General features: G+C 43.4%; 1 protein-coding gene across 1 annotated transcript in view; it reads right to left on the reverse strand.

The window, feature by feature from the left end:
- Positions 1-348: 348 nt before the first annotated feature.
- Positions 349-20917, reverse strand: part of igf2r (insulin-like growth factor 2 receptor) — a 54381-nt gene continuing 33812 nt past the window's right edge. The window contains exons 24-51 of the mRNA XM_056427720.1: positions 20702-20848; positions 19942-20120; positions 19698-19785; positions 19266-19475; positions 19052-19182; positions 18443-18546; positions 17550-17683; positions 17213-17409; positions 16717-16843; positions 16340-16471; positions 14837-14996; positions 13153-13261; positions 11786-11867; positions 11484-11617; positions 10189-10338; positions 9898-10062; positions 9421-9631; positions 9051-9203; positions 8529-8763; positions 7651-7787; positions 7283-7400; positions 6406-6552; positions 6084-6268; positions 5224-5410; positions 4958-5110; positions 4794-4863; positions 4311-4583; positions 349-4230 (exon numbers count right to left, since the gene is read on the reverse strand). Coding sequence (XP_056283695.1) covers positions 4078-4230; positions 4311-4583; positions 4794-4863; positions 4958-5110; positions 5224-5410; positions 6084-6268; positions 6406-6552; positions 7283-7400; positions 7651-7787; positions 8529-8763; positions 9051-9203; positions 9421-9631; positions 9898-10062; positions 10189-10338; positions 11484-11617; positions 11786-11867; positions 13153-13261; positions 14837-14996; positions 16340-16471; positions 16717-16843; positions 17213-17409; positions 17550-17683; positions 18443-18546; positions 19052-19182; positions 19266-19475; positions 19698-19785; positions 19942-20120; positions 20702-20848 — 4271 coding nt within the window. The 3' untranslated portion in view covers positions 349-4077. The remainder of the gene's footprint in view (positions 4231-4310; positions 4584-4793; positions 4864-4957; positions 5111-5223; positions 5411-6083; positions 6269-6405; positions 6553-7282; positions 7401-7650; positions 7788-8528; positions 8764-9050; positions 9204-9420; positions 9632-9897; positions 10063-10188; positions 10339-11483; positions 11618-11785; positions 11868-13152; positions 13262-14836; positions 14997-16339; positions 16472-16716; positions 16844-17212; positions 17410-17549; positions 17684-18442; positions 18547-19051; positions 19183-19265; positions 19476-19697; positions 19786-19941; positions 20121-20701; positions 20849-20917) is intronic.

The following is a 20917-nucleotide window of genomic DNA, read 5'->3' on the forward strand; positions in this document are numbered from 1 at the left end:
AGTCCAAGGTTCCTTGAGACAAGTCCAATCCAAGTCTAGGGTCCATGGAAACAGATAAAAGTCACTAGTCACTACGGACTAGTCCAAGTCAAGCCTAGTTAATCCAAAGGAGTCCAGGTCAGGTCTAGGTTCCTTCGAACCAGGTCAAAGTCGAGTCTATGAGACGACTCCAAATCAAATCTTAAATCCAGAAAATCAAATCTGGACGTCTCAAGTCATTAAGATGAGTCCAGGTTAGTCTCAAGTAATTAAAAAGTGAGTCTAAAATCCTTCTAAACGAGTACGAGTCTCAGATGACGCAGTCCTCTTGTTCGTCCCAGAGTGCGTGATCGAACCACAGCAGCGATAAACAGCGGATCTTATTTATTCAAATAATACAATGTTTGTTTTCTTTACATCAATGTTGTTTTTAAATAAGAAATGGGCAAAGAGCTGAAAAAACCCCCATATCGGACAACATAACTTACACCAACTCAAATGTAGTGATGACCTCCGACGGGACCGAATCATCACAGAAAGTCCATTGTGCTCTTTTTAAAGTCAGACTGCTCCTCAATTTAACTCTCGACCTCGAGCGCAGACGCCGAATTAATTTCACGTAACCTCAAAGCACTTCTCTGCCTGAGTGGAGACGCACAAAAAGAAAAAGAAAAGAAGCACAAGAATGTCCATTCATATGTTCATATGTTCAGGGTCAGGACAGCTTCATGCAGACGCCAGCTGTGGTTGATAAATACAGCATAAACAGACGTGATGCAGCGATGGGAATAAAGACTTCACAGACAGAGGAGTTCTACGACGCCTCCCGAGGACGAGTGGACCACGAAGAGCCAAACACAGGTAGATGGAGTTCAGGGAGTTAACAACTGAGGTTTACGTGCTGTACGAATGTCGACAATTACATTTTAATAAAAGTCCGTCCGGTGTGCCAACGACGGGCCGGAGTTGACTTCCAAGTCGTACTTTAATAAATATGGATTCGTGACACTTCCTCTGTGATGTAATTGTTCTTTGGAAATCTCACATCGCTCTTTATGCTCTAAAAGCTGGATTTCACTTGGAGTGAAGCGCCTTCATGTCTGAACGGTCTTAAATCATATGGTTCTCCAAAGACAATCACACATTAACATATGACTTGGCTGACTTTGGGGGGGGGGGGGGGGGGTGTGAACACAGCTTCACTTCTTCTCCACCTTCCTTTAAACATGGCTTGTAAAAAGTCCCAGATGATGAACAGGGGAGACCCAAAGCAAAGGGCCCGGAACAAAGGGATGCTCTCGACTTCATTGTTATTACAGCACGTTAAACTCATCCATACTAATTACTGACGTTTCTAATTTCAAGATGTGTCAAATCCTTTTGTCATTTCATGTTTGGCATCTTACAAAAATGTGTTTGAACAAATCTCGTGTACAAAGCATTAGAAATACCCTGAAAGGGGACCCTTCCTTTATTGATTGATACAATACTTCAGTTAATCACTTTAGTTTCTGTGGATTGAATACTGAGAGGAGCCAAAAGTGAATTTACTGACTTATCCCATTGGTGCGGTCACAAAGGTAATAAATAGTCATAGCCGATGTCAAATGCACCGTTTGTGATTGCAAATCATTACAAAGCTGTGAATAAATCACGAGGCTCTCCCGGGGTGGGATTAGTGAGGAGTTCATTCACTTAATTTGGCCAGCTGGGAACAAAACACCCAAAGGAGATTCCCCAAAACGTCCCATGACATAAATGCTGATGAAGGAAGATGGACGGTCTGCAACGAACGATTATTTCCATTAGAATGTCATTATTGATTCATGAATGAAGTGTTAGTCGAGAAAAGGTTAAATGAAAGGAGAAATGTGCCAGAACCAAAGTTGATGTTTCCAAACTTCTTGTTTTAACCAACCCAAACACGTTTGTTTACAAAGAAACAAAACAGAGAAAATCACATTTGAGGAGCTGAAGAACATTTAACAAAATCAGTTCAGACGGCAGAACTGGACAAGAAAACTCTGAACTCAAGGCCAACGATCGACCCGGTCCAGAGCTTTAAGTCACATATAGTGGCCCAGTGGGCTTAACAGTGGACTTCCCATTGGACTTCCCAGTGGGCTTAACTTCCCAGTTAACTAAGGAAATGCCGTATAAAAAAAAAAGAAGCGAGTAAGTGGACCTTAAGTTGAGTTTTTTTGTTTGTTTAATCACTATTTCACAGGTCAAGATTAAACTTGAACTGATTGAACTCTGAAAAGAACAAGGATGATGCCGTCTTCAGTCAACTAATCACTGGGTTGATCTATAAACATGTAAGTTATGTTATTCAAATACAATGCCAAGCCCTCTGATGATTGGTTGCTTTTCTCGACATCCTTGGGTTTGAGACTGATGTTCAGTCTGGAGACCTGTGAAGGCATCACCTTGCACCAGGATGACTTGTGATGGGCACTTTTCCGACATTTATGATCAGTAAAAGGAAAATAATCGTTTGTTGCAGCCTTAGAAAACACTTCTTTACAGCGGAGAAGGAGAATCAACACAAAGAGCTCAGACAAATCCTCCATGTTTCGTCTCAGCAACCAGAGTTTGATTGGTTTCGACTTTGGGCCCAAAGAGAAGAGCGTGCACACGGGACACTGTGGGGGATGACTCGCACCATGCAGTCAGTCTGATATACGAGATCTCCATCACTACTGATATACTTTGTTAAAACACCGTTTCATTATTAAGCAGGAAATACCTTAAATGTAAATAGACTGCCGGCATTCGTGATACTGAAATGCTTCCCGTCTCCTTCGTCCCATCGTCACGCGCCTTTGGCTTAAAGAGGGTTAAACTTCCCTTTTGCCGCGGCGACATCCGCGATCACAAACCCGAATAACGAACGTGGGAAAAAGAAATCCCAACTTCCTACAATATGGCTTTAGCGGGGGGGGGGGGGGGGGGCTTCAAAAACCAGCACAAGCCTAAACTAACATCTCTTTCAAACCTCCGTCCTCGTCGCCCATCCATTCACACTTAAGGCCGTCTCCACTTCCCACAGAACAGAGATTCATACAAATCAGCTCAGACGAGCATTTAAATAATCATAAAATCAGACGCGTGAGCAACTTACCGGTGAAGATAACGGACACACAGACCAACAAAGCATCCATACTTCAGAACGTGATCCTCTATGTACAATGTCTCTGATCAAAACAAGACAAAAAAACGAAATTAATCTGTCGCCGGACCTGATTCCTCAATGAAAAAGCATGAATAAGGTCCCCATCAGGAAGGTGTCGCGCTGAAAGAGAAGACGTCGGCAGCCAGAAGAGACGAGGTGTCTTCATTCCCACGACAAACGACGCAAGCCGACGCCTTCTTCGCCCACATTCAGGATAAAAAACAGTTTCCCTGCTTTTCTCTCTCTCCTCTTTTCTTTGATCGCCGTCGTTTTCCTCAGAAAATCGGCTAAATGGTTTCACTCGAGCTACTTCACTGTACATCTCCCCACGGTTATCAAATAAACACCTGGACATAAAAAATAAAAAAAATCAACTGCAAATAGGTAGCGAAAGATTTTCTTTTTCATTCGCTGCAAAATATTATTCTTAATAAACTTAATCAATGGTGCAATAAAGTGCTAAACCGATGGCAACGACTTCATTTCCAAAAACTTAAGAAAGGAAGATATTGAATTTCCATGTGACATGGCAGAGCCGCCATGTCGGCCTCTGGTTGGTTTTTAGAGTCTATATTTGATAAATGTGGCAGATTGAAGAGGCTACAGTGAAGTACCTTATTAATTCATTTCAGAATTATGACGGAAAATAGGGTGCAGGTCAAAAAACAGCCCGCAGAACACTTTAAATAATCAGCAATCAATAAATAAGAAACCATGTGCCAACACTGGCATTCTGTAGATGGAGGACTGGAGCGAGTCTGAAGTAAAGCTGCAACCCAAGAAAAAAAATTAAAAAACAATAAAAAAATAATTCCAAAAGAGAGGGAAGGTTTCTGCTCCCAAAATGTTGTTGGTATCTGTTGCTGCTGTTATGGAGACATTCACTGAGAAAGAGGAGTTCAGCCTGGTTGTGGTAAGTGACATCACACCCTGAGGAGGTCCTCGTCGCTGTCGTCCTCGTCCCGCTTCCTGTTGGCCGTCGTGTTGTTATTAAGCCCTGAGGAGCGAGGTTTGCCGCTCTTCCTCTTCCTGTCCGACTCGTCCAGGAGGCCCACCAGGTCCTCGTCGCTCTCCTCCTGAAACGAAGGACGTCTGTGAGGTTTGGAGCGGCAGAAAAACAAACAAACGCCTGGACAGATGTTGGGACGGTACACACCTGGAGGAAGGGGCCGCGATGGGCCGCAGAGTGCCGGGACATTCCGGAGGACTTGAGCACCCGCACCCCCGGGACGCTCAGCACCTCTTCCTCGCTGTCGTCGTCGTCGTCCTGCTCGTCCAGCGAGAACGAACGCAGGCCGGTCCTGATGTGACCGTTGCCGTGGTTACTCCTCCCTCGGTGGGAGGACGAGGAGGTGGACGCGGGGGGCGCTTCGAGCTCCTCCATCAGCCACTCCATCTCCTCTTCACCCGCTTCTTCGTCCATGTCGACCTAAATACACACACACACACACAATTAAATAAGACACTATCACTCAAAAAAACTCTGGAGAGAAACGTTCTCGTATATTTCCACGATCTTGGATGAATTGAGAGAAGCATTTTTTTTTTTAGATGCAGCATTTTTTTTAAAGAAACAAATTCCATTGAACCAAGCAGTGGCTGAGGAAGTGCGTCCACACTGGCGTCAGAGTCAACCTACCTTGGAATATTTATAGGAGACTTGGTTTCCTCTCCTGCAGCAGCCAGCGACCTTCTGGATCACCAGCTCTCTGTCCAAGACAAACACGCATTCACGAGAAATTAAAAGAACGTTCTCTAAATCTTTCAGCTCTCCTGCTTCCGTTGGATGCCGGCGGTCTTCACCTCCTCTCTTTCTTGCGGAGCAAGAGCCCGAGCAGACAGACAGACAGAACCAGCAGCAGGAGACTCAGCATCACGCCCACCGCCTGGCGCCGCCCGGAGACGGCGGGAGCGACGCTGGCAGCGACGCTGGCGCCGTCGTCGGTGTCAACAGTTCTGCAACGAAATCAAGAAGGAAGACGTCTAAACACATTTGCTTCTTCTTTCCCTTCTTCTCCTGGAGTAAAAAAAACATTTTTCCAATGGAAAAAAAAGAAACCGTTGCTCACATGAGACCACACACGGCGTCCGTGTGCCACACAAACAGATACTGGCATTCATCCGTCTCCAGCATGAACTCGGGGATGCCGATGCCTGCCGAGGGGTTACAGTAGAACATGATGGTGGACGACACCTTCTTGGTCTTCTCCCGCCCACACGCCGACTCGGAGGGCACCATCACGTCCAGGTTTCCTCCTGATGGGAAAGCAGAGGCGTTGTTGACATGAGTGATTGTGATGTTGACGTGTTGGGGCACAATCACACCAGACGCGACTTTTAAAAGCGCAGCCGCACCAAAAACGCCTTGGCAAAAACGCGCCGGGCAGAACAGCGCGGTGCGCCTGTGGAGCGGACCTGCGTGCGCAACCAACCGTTGATTTAGGCTTCAAGATATTTAAAAAAAAGAAAGGAAAGAGTACGGCGAACACCACCATCTATTCCGCAAATTGTGTCTCCATGGCGAGCGATTTCAGTTTCACTTCCGACCGAGCAGGAGTCAGTTTGAGTCGTGTTTAGATTTAGAATTATAAAGCCCCTCGTCATTAAATACCACTAATATGAGGTTCTCGTCGGGAAAAACAGGAAGGAAAGCCCGTTTTTGAGAGGCGCGTCTGGTGTGATCGAGCCCTTAGGGAGAGTCAACCAGTTTTTACGATATGACAACTTCTGCTCGTCGTTTATTTATTTTCAGGAAACCGTGTCTGTGATTAATGTCATGGCAATCCGTTGTTGAAAATGAGACTTACGGTTTGACCAAAATAAACACACCAATCCATCGATAGCTGCGATTCAACCACTTTATTAAGTAAACACAGGGGAGACATAGAATTCATTTTCGCTGATTTCACGAAACGTGGCAAGAACTTACCTTTCACGTAGTACTTGGCCTTGCTGGAAGAGCCAATCCGGCGTCTGTAGGGCCCGTTGAGTTTGACCTGGCAGATGTTGGCACCGAGACAGGTTTGCAGGGAGTTGTTGGTGATGCCCGACAACTGGATGTGGTAGATGTAGCGGTCGCCGTTGGGACGGATGTCTCCAGACGCCTGATGGTGGCTGAGATCAAGGGGGCGAAAAAAGGCGAAACAGAAGTCCACGGGTAGAAGATGACATGTCCTCCAACTCCTTTATGCACCAAAGGGAGATCTTTTGGAGCAGGATTTGGATGCAGGCGGTGCGTGTGCTCGCGTTACCTGAAATAAAGCTTTCCGAGACTCAGGCTGGCTCCGGTGTTGGGAATCTGTATCGTCCCGTTCACCATCTCCACCTCTTGCTGCATCACAGCACACGCCGACCGAGTCTCCCAGCCAATCACAAACTCACATGACGCCTCGTCAATGCTGTTCAGGCAGAAACAGAACAAGATGGTTTTCACCCATTTAAAACCAAAATATATGTATGTATGTATATACACACATAATATATATATATATACATACTTACAAACATATATACATACATATATATGTATATACATATATGTATATACATATATACATATATACGTATATACATATATATATATATATATATATATATATACATATATATATATGTATATATATATATATATATAAAGATGTGCAAATTCAACATTAAAGAAGTAGTCAAAGCCGGTTATATTGTGTTAACCTTTTAAAACATATATATAATATAAACTGATTTTGTATTAATCTAAACATGGGGTTACTGCTCAAAAGACACTTTTACACAATTAGGAGAGGTAAAGAAAGACAATCCATCAGGATGAAGCCTTTATATTGATTGCAGACAACAAAATGCTCTCATGATGCTAATAAATGTTTGGCAGTGTGCTGAGATTATGCTTTAAAAAGAGAAAGAGAAAAAAAAGTTCAGATATCTCTGACTGACAGAACAAGTAGGTCTTATTAGTTAAGACCTCACAATGATACCCGAGTGAATTACGCAGACTTGTAACATGTAAAACCATAAATCTTTTCTGCCACGCTTCATTAATTTCATATTAGAATTTAATATCTTTTTCCCCCCGACAAATCTAATTTCTTGCTTGTGGGGCTAAAATGAGAGGCGTAATGACGTGTGTGTTACCTGATGAGTGCCGGGCGTCCCACAGTGGCGCCGCAGCTCAGCTGGAGCACCGTCCTGGCGTGCACGCCGTTACCGCAGACGTCTTCTCCCGCTGAGTAACTGACGGTAATCTTTTTATCTGCGGAAAGTAGTTTGGGAACTGCGATCGTGAACTTTTATAACGCACGTAATCAAATCACAGCTGTGAGGGTGGCTCTCTTTACCTCAAAGCGTGCACTGATTTCTGTTTCATTCAGAGTTGTCGAACAGGAGGTAAATATGAAAAGCCTTTTTTATGTTATTCTACAAGCAACAGCATGGTGATAGGCATACATATGTCAATCCTCCTTCATGAAGCACACTGAAACGTACATCACTCCATTACCCACCAACATAGCTCATTTTCTGGGTATAAACTCGGCCCAGGGTCTGGGTCACTCCCGCTGCCGTGCGCCGGCACACGGTTGCTCCATCTGGACAACCCGGCAATCCACCGTGGATACCCTGACACAGGTTGATGAAGTACCTGGGGGCATAAAAACAGGAAAGAGTCGTATTTAAATGAAGTCAGGACTCCAGTGATTTAGTGGCCTTGCAGATATGTTCACCACTTAGTTGCACCCATATGCAGGCTTCACGATTTATTTTGTTTATAGCCTCTATTGTGAAGCAGGGGACATTATTGATGCTAAAATATTTGTAATCATTACCGTCGCATTCTGCGGAAGGTTATGTTTTGATCGCTGTGTATTTATTTGTATGTGTGTGTGTTTGTGTGTTATTCGCATAACTCAAAAAGTATTAAACCGAATCGCATGAAATTTGGTGGGATGATTGGTTATTATCCGGGGACCATTTGATTAGATTTTGGGATCGATCAGGTCAAAGGTCAAGGTCATGAAAAAGTCAAAATCTTCTTTTTACCATAGTGCGTTCAATTTGTATCCAATTGGCATGCAACTAATGCCAAAATGTTCACATGACATCAAGCTCCCCACACTCATGCCAAGTACCAAAAAAGTGGCTGCGGCGAAGGTATGCGCTCTACCGAGTGCCCGTTCTAGTTTCATTTATATTTAGGTGCAACAAACATGCAGTCGCCTCAGCTCTGCAACTAAAGGTGGAGCAGTCATGCCCAATATAATAACAGATCAAATCCTCAAGAAGACCATGAGCAACACAGCACACAATGAAAAGCTTTTTGAATTACGTATTTTGGGATCTTCACGTGGCATTAGAAGGAGGCGTTGAGAAAAGCCAGACTTACGAATCCCCTCGGTGGCTAAACTTCCACGCCTCAGTGAGGGAGGACAGGGTCCGGAGGTCAAAGGTTTGATGCTGGCTGACCAGCTTACACTCCATCTTCATCGGGGGACACACGGCGCTGGTGCGCCACTGAAAGGTGGCCGAACAACCCTCCGTCTCCGAGAGCAGCTCTGGAGAACCACGGCCTATGGACTGGTCGCAGGTAAACAATATGGAGGACTGGCGCTTAGCAGAGGCTGAGAGAGAGAGAGAGAGAGAGAGAGAGAGAGAGAGAGAGAGAGAGAGAGAGAGAGGCATTCTGGAAGGTTTGAACACAGTGTAATGAATATACACCGGTACTTTGAAACAGTGAGAATGATTAGTCGTTTATGTTAATTAGATCTTTCACCATCTCTACTTTTTGAATTTTGAACTTCCAAACTCAACTTTCCAAAACATGAGTAACAGTCGGAGTAATAACGGGAGTTCGAAGAGACCGCTCTGAGGTCATCACTTCTCCTCTGTGTGTGTTCCTCTCCGTTACCTGCGTTGCAGAATCCCCACTTCTTGTCCCGGTCGTAGTCGTCAGTGGTGGCGCACCACAACCCGCCATCTGTGCGTCCATCTTTGGTGCACGCCGTGTACGACTTCTTCATGAGAGTGAAGGGGAACACGCACACGTCGCCATCATGTGTCCCTGAAATGCACAAACATACACATCAACCACCTTTATCCTCACGATAATTAGGATCATATCTAAGTATTATGCTCCATTTTGCTCCTGTTAGTTTTGAGTCCACTGCTCTGGTATTATCTCTACTGACCTAAAAATATCAGCAGATTATAGGAGTGAAGCTTTTTAAATATAGATCCGAAGACTTCTGCGAGGGGGGTCAAAAACAAGGTGAGCGTACCTGGTGGGCAGGGATCTCCCCCACCGTACTGCATCAGCACGGCGTCCTCGTCATGCTTGTAGTCCATCGTCATGGCCTTGCTGATGCCATACGATGAGGCGAATTGGTCAGCACCAGAACCGGACACCCGGCAAACCGCTCCGTTCTTACAGGCCGACTCGGCCACGGAGCCGCAGACGTTGATGTGGTAGACGCCGGAGCTCGCTGGTACCTGAGGTGCAGAGAGTTAGCTTCACCACAGCGTTTAAAACTGGGACAGCGTGTTGGGTTTGGGGTCCGTGCAGATCCAACGGCTCTCGCTGGGAGCCGGTGTTTGGTTTGGCCGTTCTGAGCGACCGTAGGAAAAATGTATTGAACATTCCACCTTTAACTCCCCAGATAAAACGAGAATTCATTGAACAAGATGGCGGGATTATTCATGTGCACCTCATGTCAAATGTGACTTTGGGGGACAGACAACGAGCCTTCGGAGCTCACCTGGACTTCACCAGAGAGGCTGGACAGTTCAAAGGTGAACTGGAGCTGGGAGTCGGTTAGCTGGCAACCGCTGGTGTTAGTGTGTGTGGCGTCTGAACACACCAACGGGGTCGCCCACTCAAACAGATAGACACATTCCTGCAGCCTCAGCATTTTTGGAGCACCCTGGATGAAGAAATAAAAAAAGGCCAGTTTAAAAAAAAATCCCCAGAGAAGTAAGGTAAACGCCGCATGTTCGAGTCCAGACTTTGAGTCTTCTTGTCATGAGAGGACATCAAAGGGCTGACTGACCAGCTGCAGGCCTCTCTGGCAGGTGAAGATGATGGTCGAGGTGTAGTTCTGTGCAGGATCGGCCGCACACTTGGTGGAGCTGTTGTAGGTGATGGACACGTCCCCTGTAGCGCGGTTGATCTCAGGGCCGCTGGTGGTCCGCCCAATGTCCTTCAAGAGACAGAAAAAGAGAGTGTCAGAGAGAAAGAGGCGGAGGCAACGTTATTGAAGGTGACGGGGAGAGAGAGACGGGACAGAGAGAATCATCATCATACAAAAAAATGACAGAACATAAATAACGAATAACGAATAATAACGAAGCAGTTTAAACCCCAGTTGTGGTTCCAGCATTATTGGCCTTCGATATTAAACGGCTCTAACTGGGTCACGTATTGCTTGTTAGGATACTTTAGGAATGATGTAACAGATGCAAGACTGAGATTTGATACTATTATCATCATTATATATACGTATGTAATATTGTTACACTTGTGTAGACGTTTCCTTTACGTTTGACTGCTTTACTTTGTTATCGAAATGTAAAAATTCAATAACATAAAATGTGTACATAATGAGCAGCTACTACACAAATCTTTACACTACCATGTATGCTTTCTGCTTTTTCATTGGGAGAATTTTTGTGTGTTTTGTTTTCTATTATGACAATTTGTTTGCGTAATCATATAAAGGCCAAAATACATCAAAATATTGCTAAATCCGTGGTAATAAACTGCAAAGATTGCAACGCATCATTTCTTTAGGTCATCCACCTCACGCACAATACATGGCAAATGGGGGCATCTGTGTATGATGAGGTTCATCTCACCTCGCAAAGAGAAGCAATGTAGTTAAAAATATATAGATATGTTCTCGTACAGTTTTCTCTGAATATTCCCCCTTTCCTTTTATCCTTTATCCAAATGTAAAATATTAATTTGTTTAGGATCTTGTTTTTACATATTTATTGAGAATGTATTTTTGTTTATTTTATGTGGCACAAAAAAAGAGACCATGGTGCATTTTGAGTCCCCAAATATATATTTACAACATTCCTTTTGAGTACAAACAGCAGCGCATACTATGCATTGGGAATAAACAGCTGGAACTGAGAACCAGCCTTTATAATGAATGTGCCTGTTGTCATCAAGAGCTGCCAACCTTTGATAGTCATCAGTGCTCTGGTTTTCATAAGAAAAGGCATCAAACCACATGCCAGTGAGCTCAAGGTGAATAGTCCTTTATCTCGCTTGTATATAAAAAAAAACACGCGTGAAAGAGAACGTGTGCGTCCGTGGTTGTGTTTGCTCGTGTGTTACCACAGGCGGCCCGTTGGCAGGGTCTGTGCAGACGGCGGCTCCAGCGGGGCAGGTGACTCCGGGGATGGGGTTCAGAGGCTGGCAGATGTTGATGTAGAAGTCTGGAGATTCGTCACTTTGTTCCAGGGCCTCGTCTGAAGGGACACAACAAAGAGGATTCAAACAGAAATGTGGAAACAGAATATTTTCCCATGAATGTTTCGTCCCCTAAATGATGCACACGGATGATCATCCTCGCTGGCCTATGATGCTTAATGTGCCACATTTAGATTGAGAACATGAGGACACCGTGGACCACTGACCTGTTGCTGTGTAGTATCCACTGATGTGGATGAGAGGAGTCAGGTCTATGAGAGCAGAGCCGCTCCGGACCGAGCACTTTACCTGAAAATGGTATAAAAAAAAGGAATAAATGCCAGCGGTACATCGTTGTGGTGTCGCAGTAATAGTCTTCTGGTCTGAGAAAGACAAAGTAAATCATTATATTTTAAATAGTGGTTGTTGAAAATTCTTTTCATGATTTTCTTCTTTTGATCCTCAAGAGTTTTGAGAAGTCTTCTGGAACAAGTGCGTCGGGCACAACCCAAAACATTCCTCCAGCGTCACATCATTCAATGCCGCATTGCTGCCTCCTCTGATAATCCTTGAGAAGCTGATTGTCGTTTACTTGCAGACTACACTCAACGAAAATTCGATTTGCCGTGTGAAATGGCCAACTCGGTGCTAATTTACAAAGGAATGCTCCATGTTATTTTTATAATGATTTGCTGTTACGAAAATGTGCTGTAGCCCTGAGAGGAGAGTGAGAAAAGAAAAGTAGTCTGGTACGGTCTGATCTAAAAAAAATAAAGAAATTAGTTTCTAAGTTACTGCTACTTGTTTCATCTGGTAGAGCAAGTGGAGAAAAAAGTTAGGGCAGGTGAACTGATTTTTATAATTTTTATGAGGAACATTTTAAAAGTGAGTGTTGCTGTAATACTAATTTTCACCACAAGAGGCACCACTACCCCGTGTTATAAACAGGACTTAAAGCATTCATGTTTTCTTTCAGATGAGTTTAATTTCTTTATGCACTCAAAACAAAAACGGTACACATGTTGTGTGTTAGCAAGTTGTATAACATGACTGTAGTGTCTTTCTATCGGCTGGAAATGTATTTTAAATGGACGCCGAGCTCTTGGTCCTATTTAGAGCATGGGGCAGTGATGCATTTCTGTTTTATGAGGCTGAAATGGGTATTACAACCACAAACATGAGAACAATTGTTCCTGCCACAATGCCGTTTTCCAACCACAGATTATAAAACTAAAAAATTACTGGGAAAAATCTAAAGATTATCCTGGCAAAAGCTTTTTTTCCCCCATTTGTTCTTATGTCATAAACACAGCCTGTTCTCAGTTGATGTTTTTTTAAAGGTAATGATTTTATCACAGCACACACATACAAACACATGCTGGGATCAGGTTGTGTGCCATTAATAACTTCCCATACATTTGATTTGGATCACCCGCATGATCACATTAATTGTCAGTTAGTCTTCGGATGGGGAAAACCTGAATCTCCAAAGGGTTCCCAACATTTGAATTTGAGTTACTTTAAGAAACAGGCCGAGCGTACTGAGAGTCCCTGTCTGACTTGGCACGCTCACAAGTAAACAAAACAGACTTACTGGCTGTTCGCAGACCAGCGGTGTGTGGAAGGAGAAGAAGTGGGTGCAGGTCTCCGTGTCGGTATCAATGAGAACCGGCTCTGGCGGGGCTGAGCCCATGTTGGGTGGCCTGTACAAACACACGTAAACATTCAACATGGCTCTGCTAACATGACAACAAGGTTTGGAAAGAAAAATCCACTATATATTTTACCTAACATTTAAACTTAACTCCATTTTATATATATATATATATATATATTAGAGCTGTCAGCGTTAACGCGTTAATCTATGCGATTAATTTGGCCGCGTTAACGCACTAAAATATTTTAACGCAATTTTTTTTTTTTTTTAAAACCGCGGCAGTACGGTTTGACACTGTTTCCGCTTTTAAAACAATTATTTCTCCGCGAAAATAAGGAGCAGAAATCAGTTTAACTCGTGGATGAATCAGTCGGGTTTCCTCCTGCTCCTCCTTCCTCCCGTCTCCCCCTCTGATACACAGAGGAACGGAGGGGACGTGTCGGGTGACGCGGCGCGGAAAGAACTCGTCACACGAAACCTTCAACGTGATTTGTCAATTCGTTTGTCTGTCAACATTTCGGGGAAAAAACAACCAATGAACACTCAGTAAATCACAAAGGACCTCCCACCTCACAGGTAAGGCTCATTTAGCAGCCTGTCAGTCAGTGAACCAGAGGACACGGCGCGAGGACAATGAGCCTCATTACAGAGCTGAGATTGTTCTGGAATGTTTGATGTATAACACGTGGGGGTGTGTCACATGCAAAAGACTTTAAATGGTGAATTTAATTTATTTTGTAAAATGTATAAAATGCCCCCAGCCTCCAGAGGGTTAACGTGACATATTTGAATGTCAGTCAGTTACCAAGGCCACTGGTTCTGCTGCTGTTCAATGTTAAAGATGACAGGACCAATGGGTCTCAATATACTTCTTTTTTTTTTACTAATCTGATGTTTCACTGAAGAAACAATTTATCATCCACAATATTAAATACCTCACTGGCACTTTATAGGTAGGAGCCTCTTTGAAAACACAGCTCTGTGTGAAGTTTTGTCTTTAAAAAGAAGGAAAACACTTTTAAGCGCGATTAATTTAAAAATGTGCGATTAATTAGTTACTTTTTTTTAATCGATTGACAGCCCTAATATATATATATATATATATATAATAATTGATGACATTCAAACATGCCCCTAACGGGTGATAACACACATCAAGTGAACTTTAAATGTCTTTAAAGTGCCATATTGGGAATCAACTAAAAGATTAAATATATGCTGTTTAAAACAGTTTAAACTCTTTAAACAAAAGAATAACATGTTCAACTGAATATTTACAGAAGAGCTCGTCGGGGGCTCTTAGCTCTCTCTGATCTAATTATTTTTATACGCACAGGGTTTCAGATTTCTTGTGACATTTCCAATGAAACTGTGATGTTAGCTGTCCTTGTTTTCTTTTCAAGAGGAATGCTTTTGTGGAGTTTGAATGTGAAACGATTGCTGAATACATATTAAAATAACCGAGGATTATCGATGCTCTCTGCTTCTCCTCTTCCTCGTGCTTTAACATGTCATCCTTCTACTTGTGTTTCTTGTATCTGATGATTGGTGAATAAAATCAATCCATCATCAGTAATGAATTATAAAATAAACTAGAGACCCGGAGGGGAGGAGCTGCTACCTGCAGATGAAGTGGATGACGGCGTTGTGTTTGAGGGCGGGGTTTGCTGGACACGGACCCCCGCCGCCATACGTCAGCTCCAGAACCTGGTCCTTGTACGAGAGCTTCCTGCTCACCTGACCGCCGCTCACCACGGTCGTGGTGTCCTTAATACACACAGCTGCAACACAATATGCAGATAGATATATTTTACAGTAACTTCAGAAATACAAAAGTATTTAAAACTATTAGGTTCTTTCCTGGATCTCATAAGACATTTAAAAGACATTGTTTATGTTTGTAAGTACACGTGTTTCTGATATTTGGTGGAGGGTTTGACCATGAGCTAATGAGCAAGTCATTTTATACAGTCAGCAGAGTATCTCAGATGTGTAAAAAATTCAGCTCTTCACATTTTTGCAATTTTCTCATCAACTATTGCCGTTACTTTATTTTACAAAAAATGTGCATACACATCACATAATTGTCTAGAACTGTGTATTTCGGTGCAGGGGGAACATTTCTATTCCCGTAATTCCAATTACAAATTCAGACCTATTGTGCAGCTTTGGCTTCAAGTTTAATGTGCAAAAAATAATGCAGCCCCCGGGTAAAAGAGAAGTCAATTATTCAAGAAGCACTGGAACGTCAGGACTCTTTTAAACACTCAACTGTGGCACAAAACAGTGATGACGCATGTCCTCGGTGTAACATAAACCACACTGACGTCTGTGTAGGACTGAAGAGTAACCAGGGAGTAGTGAATGAGTTCTTAGAGAATCCATCTCTCTCTATTTACTTTTAAGAAATTTGATTTGTTCAAAGAAAAAATCATTTCTTGGAATGTGCACAGCTTTTGGAGGAAATTACCAAAAGGAAAGAACAGGATTTTTCGCACAGATCGGTAGCTCTGGTGTTTTATGTAACTTCTCTAACCTGTTTAGGCTGAAGATGTCGTTGTTAGAGTCTGTACTTTGTTTGAAAATCAAATATCGCAATATTTGTAACAAAAACATTGATATATATCAATATTGTGACGATATTGTAAGGTTGTCTATCGGTGCTTTTACAAACTACTTAGACAACATTTTCTTAAATAGTTTTCAGTAAAGTGGGTGTCATGACTAAGTTGGTAAAGTTGAGTTCAGAAAATAACATCCCTTTGCGCTACAGTATATCCCACATTTAAAATGCAGCACTCTGCCTTTAAAGTCTAATAAACAACCTATTAAATAACCCATAGTGAAAATGAATTATGCTGAAAGCTGGACCAACCAGTGAACACCAGTTATGTGAAACCATCTCCGACTGGTCAAAGTCGGATCTGATTGCCTCCAAAAGTGACACACTGAAGATGCTGTGACCTTTATGACCTTTGAGCCTCTGAGGGACTGAAGAGACGTTTGTCTGCAGGCTTTGCGAGTCTCTCGCGTCCCGGCACCAAGACTTTTGTGACGATATTTCTCACTTTTGTTTATTCTAAAAGATGACTTGAAGACACCGTCACTGGGTGGATGTACGTACCAGTATCAGAGCCGCATCCGGAGTTGGAGATGTTCCCACAGATGTTCATGCGGAACATCTTCCTGTGATCCTGATGATCGTACATGGTGTAACCTCCTTCCTTTGTCAGGGCGTTGAGATCAAACAAATGACCTAAGGGAGAGGAGGGTTGATAGAGATGTAAATAATATGCAGTTTAAGAAAATTCAGTCTATTAAAACAAATACTGGGGTAAAAGGTTTTCCAGAGAAGTGGGTCGTTATGCAATTCTGTCCTTTTTGCATTTCAGCACGATGTTTTTCCCATTTTTATTGCAAAGAGACAATAACATAGTAATATGCTAAGTACATACTGGTGACAGGTATGCCTATATACACTACGAGGTACTGTTGTCTGACCTGTAGCGGGGTTGGTGACCCTGCAGTTGTCGTGTTGGGTGCTGCTGAGAGGGCAGGCCGCGGCCGTTAACCAGAGGAAGGTGTACACACAGTCCTCAATGGCGGAGATCAGAGTAGGCCGGGAGTCCTGGATGGAATATAGGAACATACTCATTTTGCCATTTATATCTTTACTTTAATATCCGTCATTACTATAATCGCCTGGTGAAATTGATTCTCCTCTGCTATGTATGTGTTGTACCCGATGGTCGGGAACTTTGTCCAAATGTTCCTGAACTATCAGAAAGTAATTCTCCTTCAAAAATGGACTTTCTTGCACATATTAATCCCAAAACAAATGTTTTCACAGTAGAGAGCATCTATCACAACCGAGGTGTCATTTGTTTCATTCTCCCGATGGACTATGTGTCCAACTTGTGTGTACAGTGTCACACACAAACCCCACCGACAGGAAATGGAACCGGTTGTTTGCATCTTCCTGTAAACGTCTCCTCACCACTTTGTCTTTGTCACATTTGAAGCGGATGACGCTGCTCTTGTTGCGGCTCCCATCGGGACACGCCTGACCGCTGGTGTACTGCAGCTTCAGGACCTTTCTGTCCCACGTAGGACCAGACTCCACCTGCCCCAAATTCACATAGTCCTCTCCGGCCTTCAAGCAGGACGCAGCATTGGAGGGACACTTCCACGTACCTGTCGCAAGGTGAGCACATAGTCAACTCGGAGCGAGACGTTCGGTCTCAAAACGCTCTCTTGGAACTTGACCTCTGACCTAACCAGAGCTGGACGCTACAGTCTCACTGAATAGAAAGAACACGAGCGTGCATGCTGACCTCCTTGCGGCACGAGCGCCCTGCAGACGTTGATGTAGTAGCGGTTCTTCGTGTCGTCCGTAGAGGCCTCCACCTCCCAGTTTCGAGAGTCCAGAGCCAGAGGGGAGAGGTCGTAGGAGAGTCCCTGATCATCACTGAGCACAGAGCACACAAGCAGAGGGTGAACTTTCATTGTCTTATGTGTCTGAGGTCTGTCCAGACGTCTGAGCTGTTTTGAAGTTGGTCGTTATGCATGTCTGTTCAGATACAAGCGTTTTTACGGTAACTGATGCTTGGTGCAGATAAAGACCTCAAGGAAAACTACCCTAACCTCCAAACAAATCAAACCTATGAATTATGTATTTTAAAAGGGCACCATAAGACACGTGTCCCTTTTTTGTTCCATTTCTTTCTTCCTATCCATTAGAGGTATACTTGAAAACTTTGCTGGAGGACGGACGTTGACACATCTTTGCAAAAATGGGGAAACAAAATGTGTTCAGAAATGCACAAAAAGCAAGATATTTAATTAGTCCACTCAAATTTGTATAGTGTAGTTATTTCCACATTTCTAAAAGAAGCATCGTATCAGTAGAACACACAACTCACTATTAATGAATCAATAAATCGCCCATATAGCAAAATTAGGTTTAATTATGAAGTCTGCTCTGACACCAGAGACAGATTTTCCAAATAACCTTAATTGTATTTTGCACACATGTATTCACGGTAACAAATCAAGTGGCCTAACTTTGTTGTATCACTTGTACCATTACATGATTAATCTTGGTTGAGCTCTTTGGCAAAAATGCGACCTCACCAATTAGCCAACATTTAAAAAGAAACACCGGTATGAGGAGTGTGCATGAACACAGGAGGAGGAATAAATAAAGGGAGCATAGGAGGAGTGTTACTTGTAGGAGCAGCTGGAGGTCTTGACTGGGACGCAGGCCAGAGCGGTGGGCCAGCTGAACAGGTAGGTGCAGTCTGGAGTCTCCTTGATGAACTCTGGTGTTCCCTTAAGGAATCGACACGACACACAAGGAGTTACTACAGCGTGACAGAGCTGAGTTACATTTCTGTTCAGGAAGTAGAGAAACGTTAAATGAACAGCCACTGCAGACATTTAAAAAATATAATAATATAACCAAAATAATTGAGAAGAAATAAATAACTATCACGTCGTGTGAAACAGGTTGAGTTGCACCTCTAATAATGAAACAACACAGAGGCCCACGATAAAAAACGTTATTACTACTGTCAACCATGACAAAGGCAGGGCAGAGCCGATGCACTCCTTCCATCCACCTTACCTTTCACAATAAAAGCCCTCGACATATAATATTGCACGCAAGAATTTTGCATTTACGTGCCGATTATTGATCACAAACCCCTTATGTGAAGGCCTCGACTCTTTAGACCTTAGGAAACAGAAATAATCTGCAGGGAATCTTTATTATTATTTAAAGGCCAATAACATCTGTGGGATCAGCTGGTCTTCTGTCTTTGTGTGTGACACTCACAGGATGCCTGTCAGGGTGGCAGGAGAAGTAGATCTCAGTGGATCTCTGGTATATCTTGTGACAGGCCTCTCCATTAGTGTAGTTCAGGATGAGCTGATTTCCCACGTAGCTTAGAACCTGGGATGTCATTCCTGCACACACAATAATAATGACGCACATTACTACACACAATACAACATTAAATACCAAGAATATTCAAGTTTTTTTGCAATACCTGCAATCTTGTGGTTGTCCCCTTGCACTTGGCAGGAGGAGACGGTTTCGAGGCCCGTGTCCTTGTGGGTGCAGATCCCTTTCTTGAGCCCCCCGCAGACCGACAGGTGGTAGACGTACTTATCGCTGCTGATGGGGTAATCTTGACCCTTCAGAGAGCTCAGATCTAACAGGTAGCCACTCTTGAGGTCACGCACCTGGCAGTTATCACCTGGGAGGACACATGTTGGATGGTGACCACGGAGGCACAGACTCTCGTTTGTCCGCCATCACAGTTTAATCAACATTAGCGGTGAATGTTGTCCTTGTATCGACCACAATTACAAACATTTAAAACAGCAGCGCTATCTGCACACATACCAAAATAACAGCAGTTTTAATCTTAAAACGTTGATATCCACAATTCTCACCACTTTGACACACACACACACACCTTGAGACTTCCTGATGGGGCAGGCCTCCGAGGTCCTCCAGATGAAGACGTATTCACAACCATCTTTACGGTCAAACATGGGGGAGCCCTTAAAAATAAAAGACACACACACACTAAGACATTTTGTTCCCGTGGAATATCCAAATAGCTAACTCATATATGTAACAGACTCCCCTTTCCCTACACTAAAAGTCCATATGCGCATTCTACATGTTCTTGTTGCTTACGCTGTTATCTCACTCACCGGGTTGTTATCGCACTGGAAGATGATGCGTGTGGAGTAGCGGGAAGCGGCGCCGCACAGGTCTCCGTTCTGGTACACGATGCTGATGGAGCCGTCCTCCGCCGCCTGGGGGCTCGACTGGACGTATCCCAGGTTGTATTTCTTCCCATCAATCATGCCACAGGCACCCAAAGGACCGACTGGAGAGAACAAAATAATGTACCGGTATTTAACTGGCAGACTGTAATTCACAGACCTCGTAGTGAGCAGTTTCATAGAACAAGAGACATTGCAAAATATTAGCACTACAGGTGAGGTTTTTCTTTTCATTTTCATATTTTAGCATCTACTGTCTTGTTACTGTCCATTTGTCCTTGTTTAAATCAGTTACTCTTTTTTTAAAGCACACTGATCTTTGAAAAGTATAGAGCTATTATTAGAATCATATTTTATCACATCATTCTCAAGCTTCAGTTGTAAATAAATAAAGGATTTATTTTTGATTGTCTCTGACTGGTGGGATGAAATATTCCGTTATAGACCGTTTCTCCCGAATTATGTTCCTAGGCAACAGCTGATGTCACTCTGGACACATTTGGATTGTTCCTTCACGTTTTCTAGTCAGAAAGGTCTCTTGTCAGAGTTGGCACATCGTGCATCAAAGACGCAATTGATATATAATTAGGTGTTGCAGATCCCATCAAAAGCCAGTTAATATCTCTTATTTAGTGTGTGTGCATGTCAGCGGATCAGGTGGGGGAACATGAAGGAGCGTACTGACCTGGACAGCCACTCACTGGAGGGAGAGGTTTGCAGACGTTGATGTAAAAGCTGCGGGATTTCACAGCACCTGTATCTATGGCGATCCAGGGGCTGTCCTCCCTGTCCCGGATCAAGTGCCTGAGGTCATACTGATGACCATGGGAATCTAGAGGCAACAGAAAAGTAGTTTTACACACACAAGAAAAGGATAAGTAGTTTGACAATTCTTAAATGG

The sequence above is a fragment of the Pseudoliparis swirei genome, chromosome 12 (assembly GCF_029220125.1).
Source record: "Pseudoliparis swirei isolate HS2019 ecotype Mariana Trench chromosome 12, NWPU_hadal_v1, whole genome shotgun sequence".
NCBI lineage: Eukaryota > Metazoa > Chordata > Actinopteri > Perciformes > Liparidae > Pseudoliparis > Pseudoliparis swirei.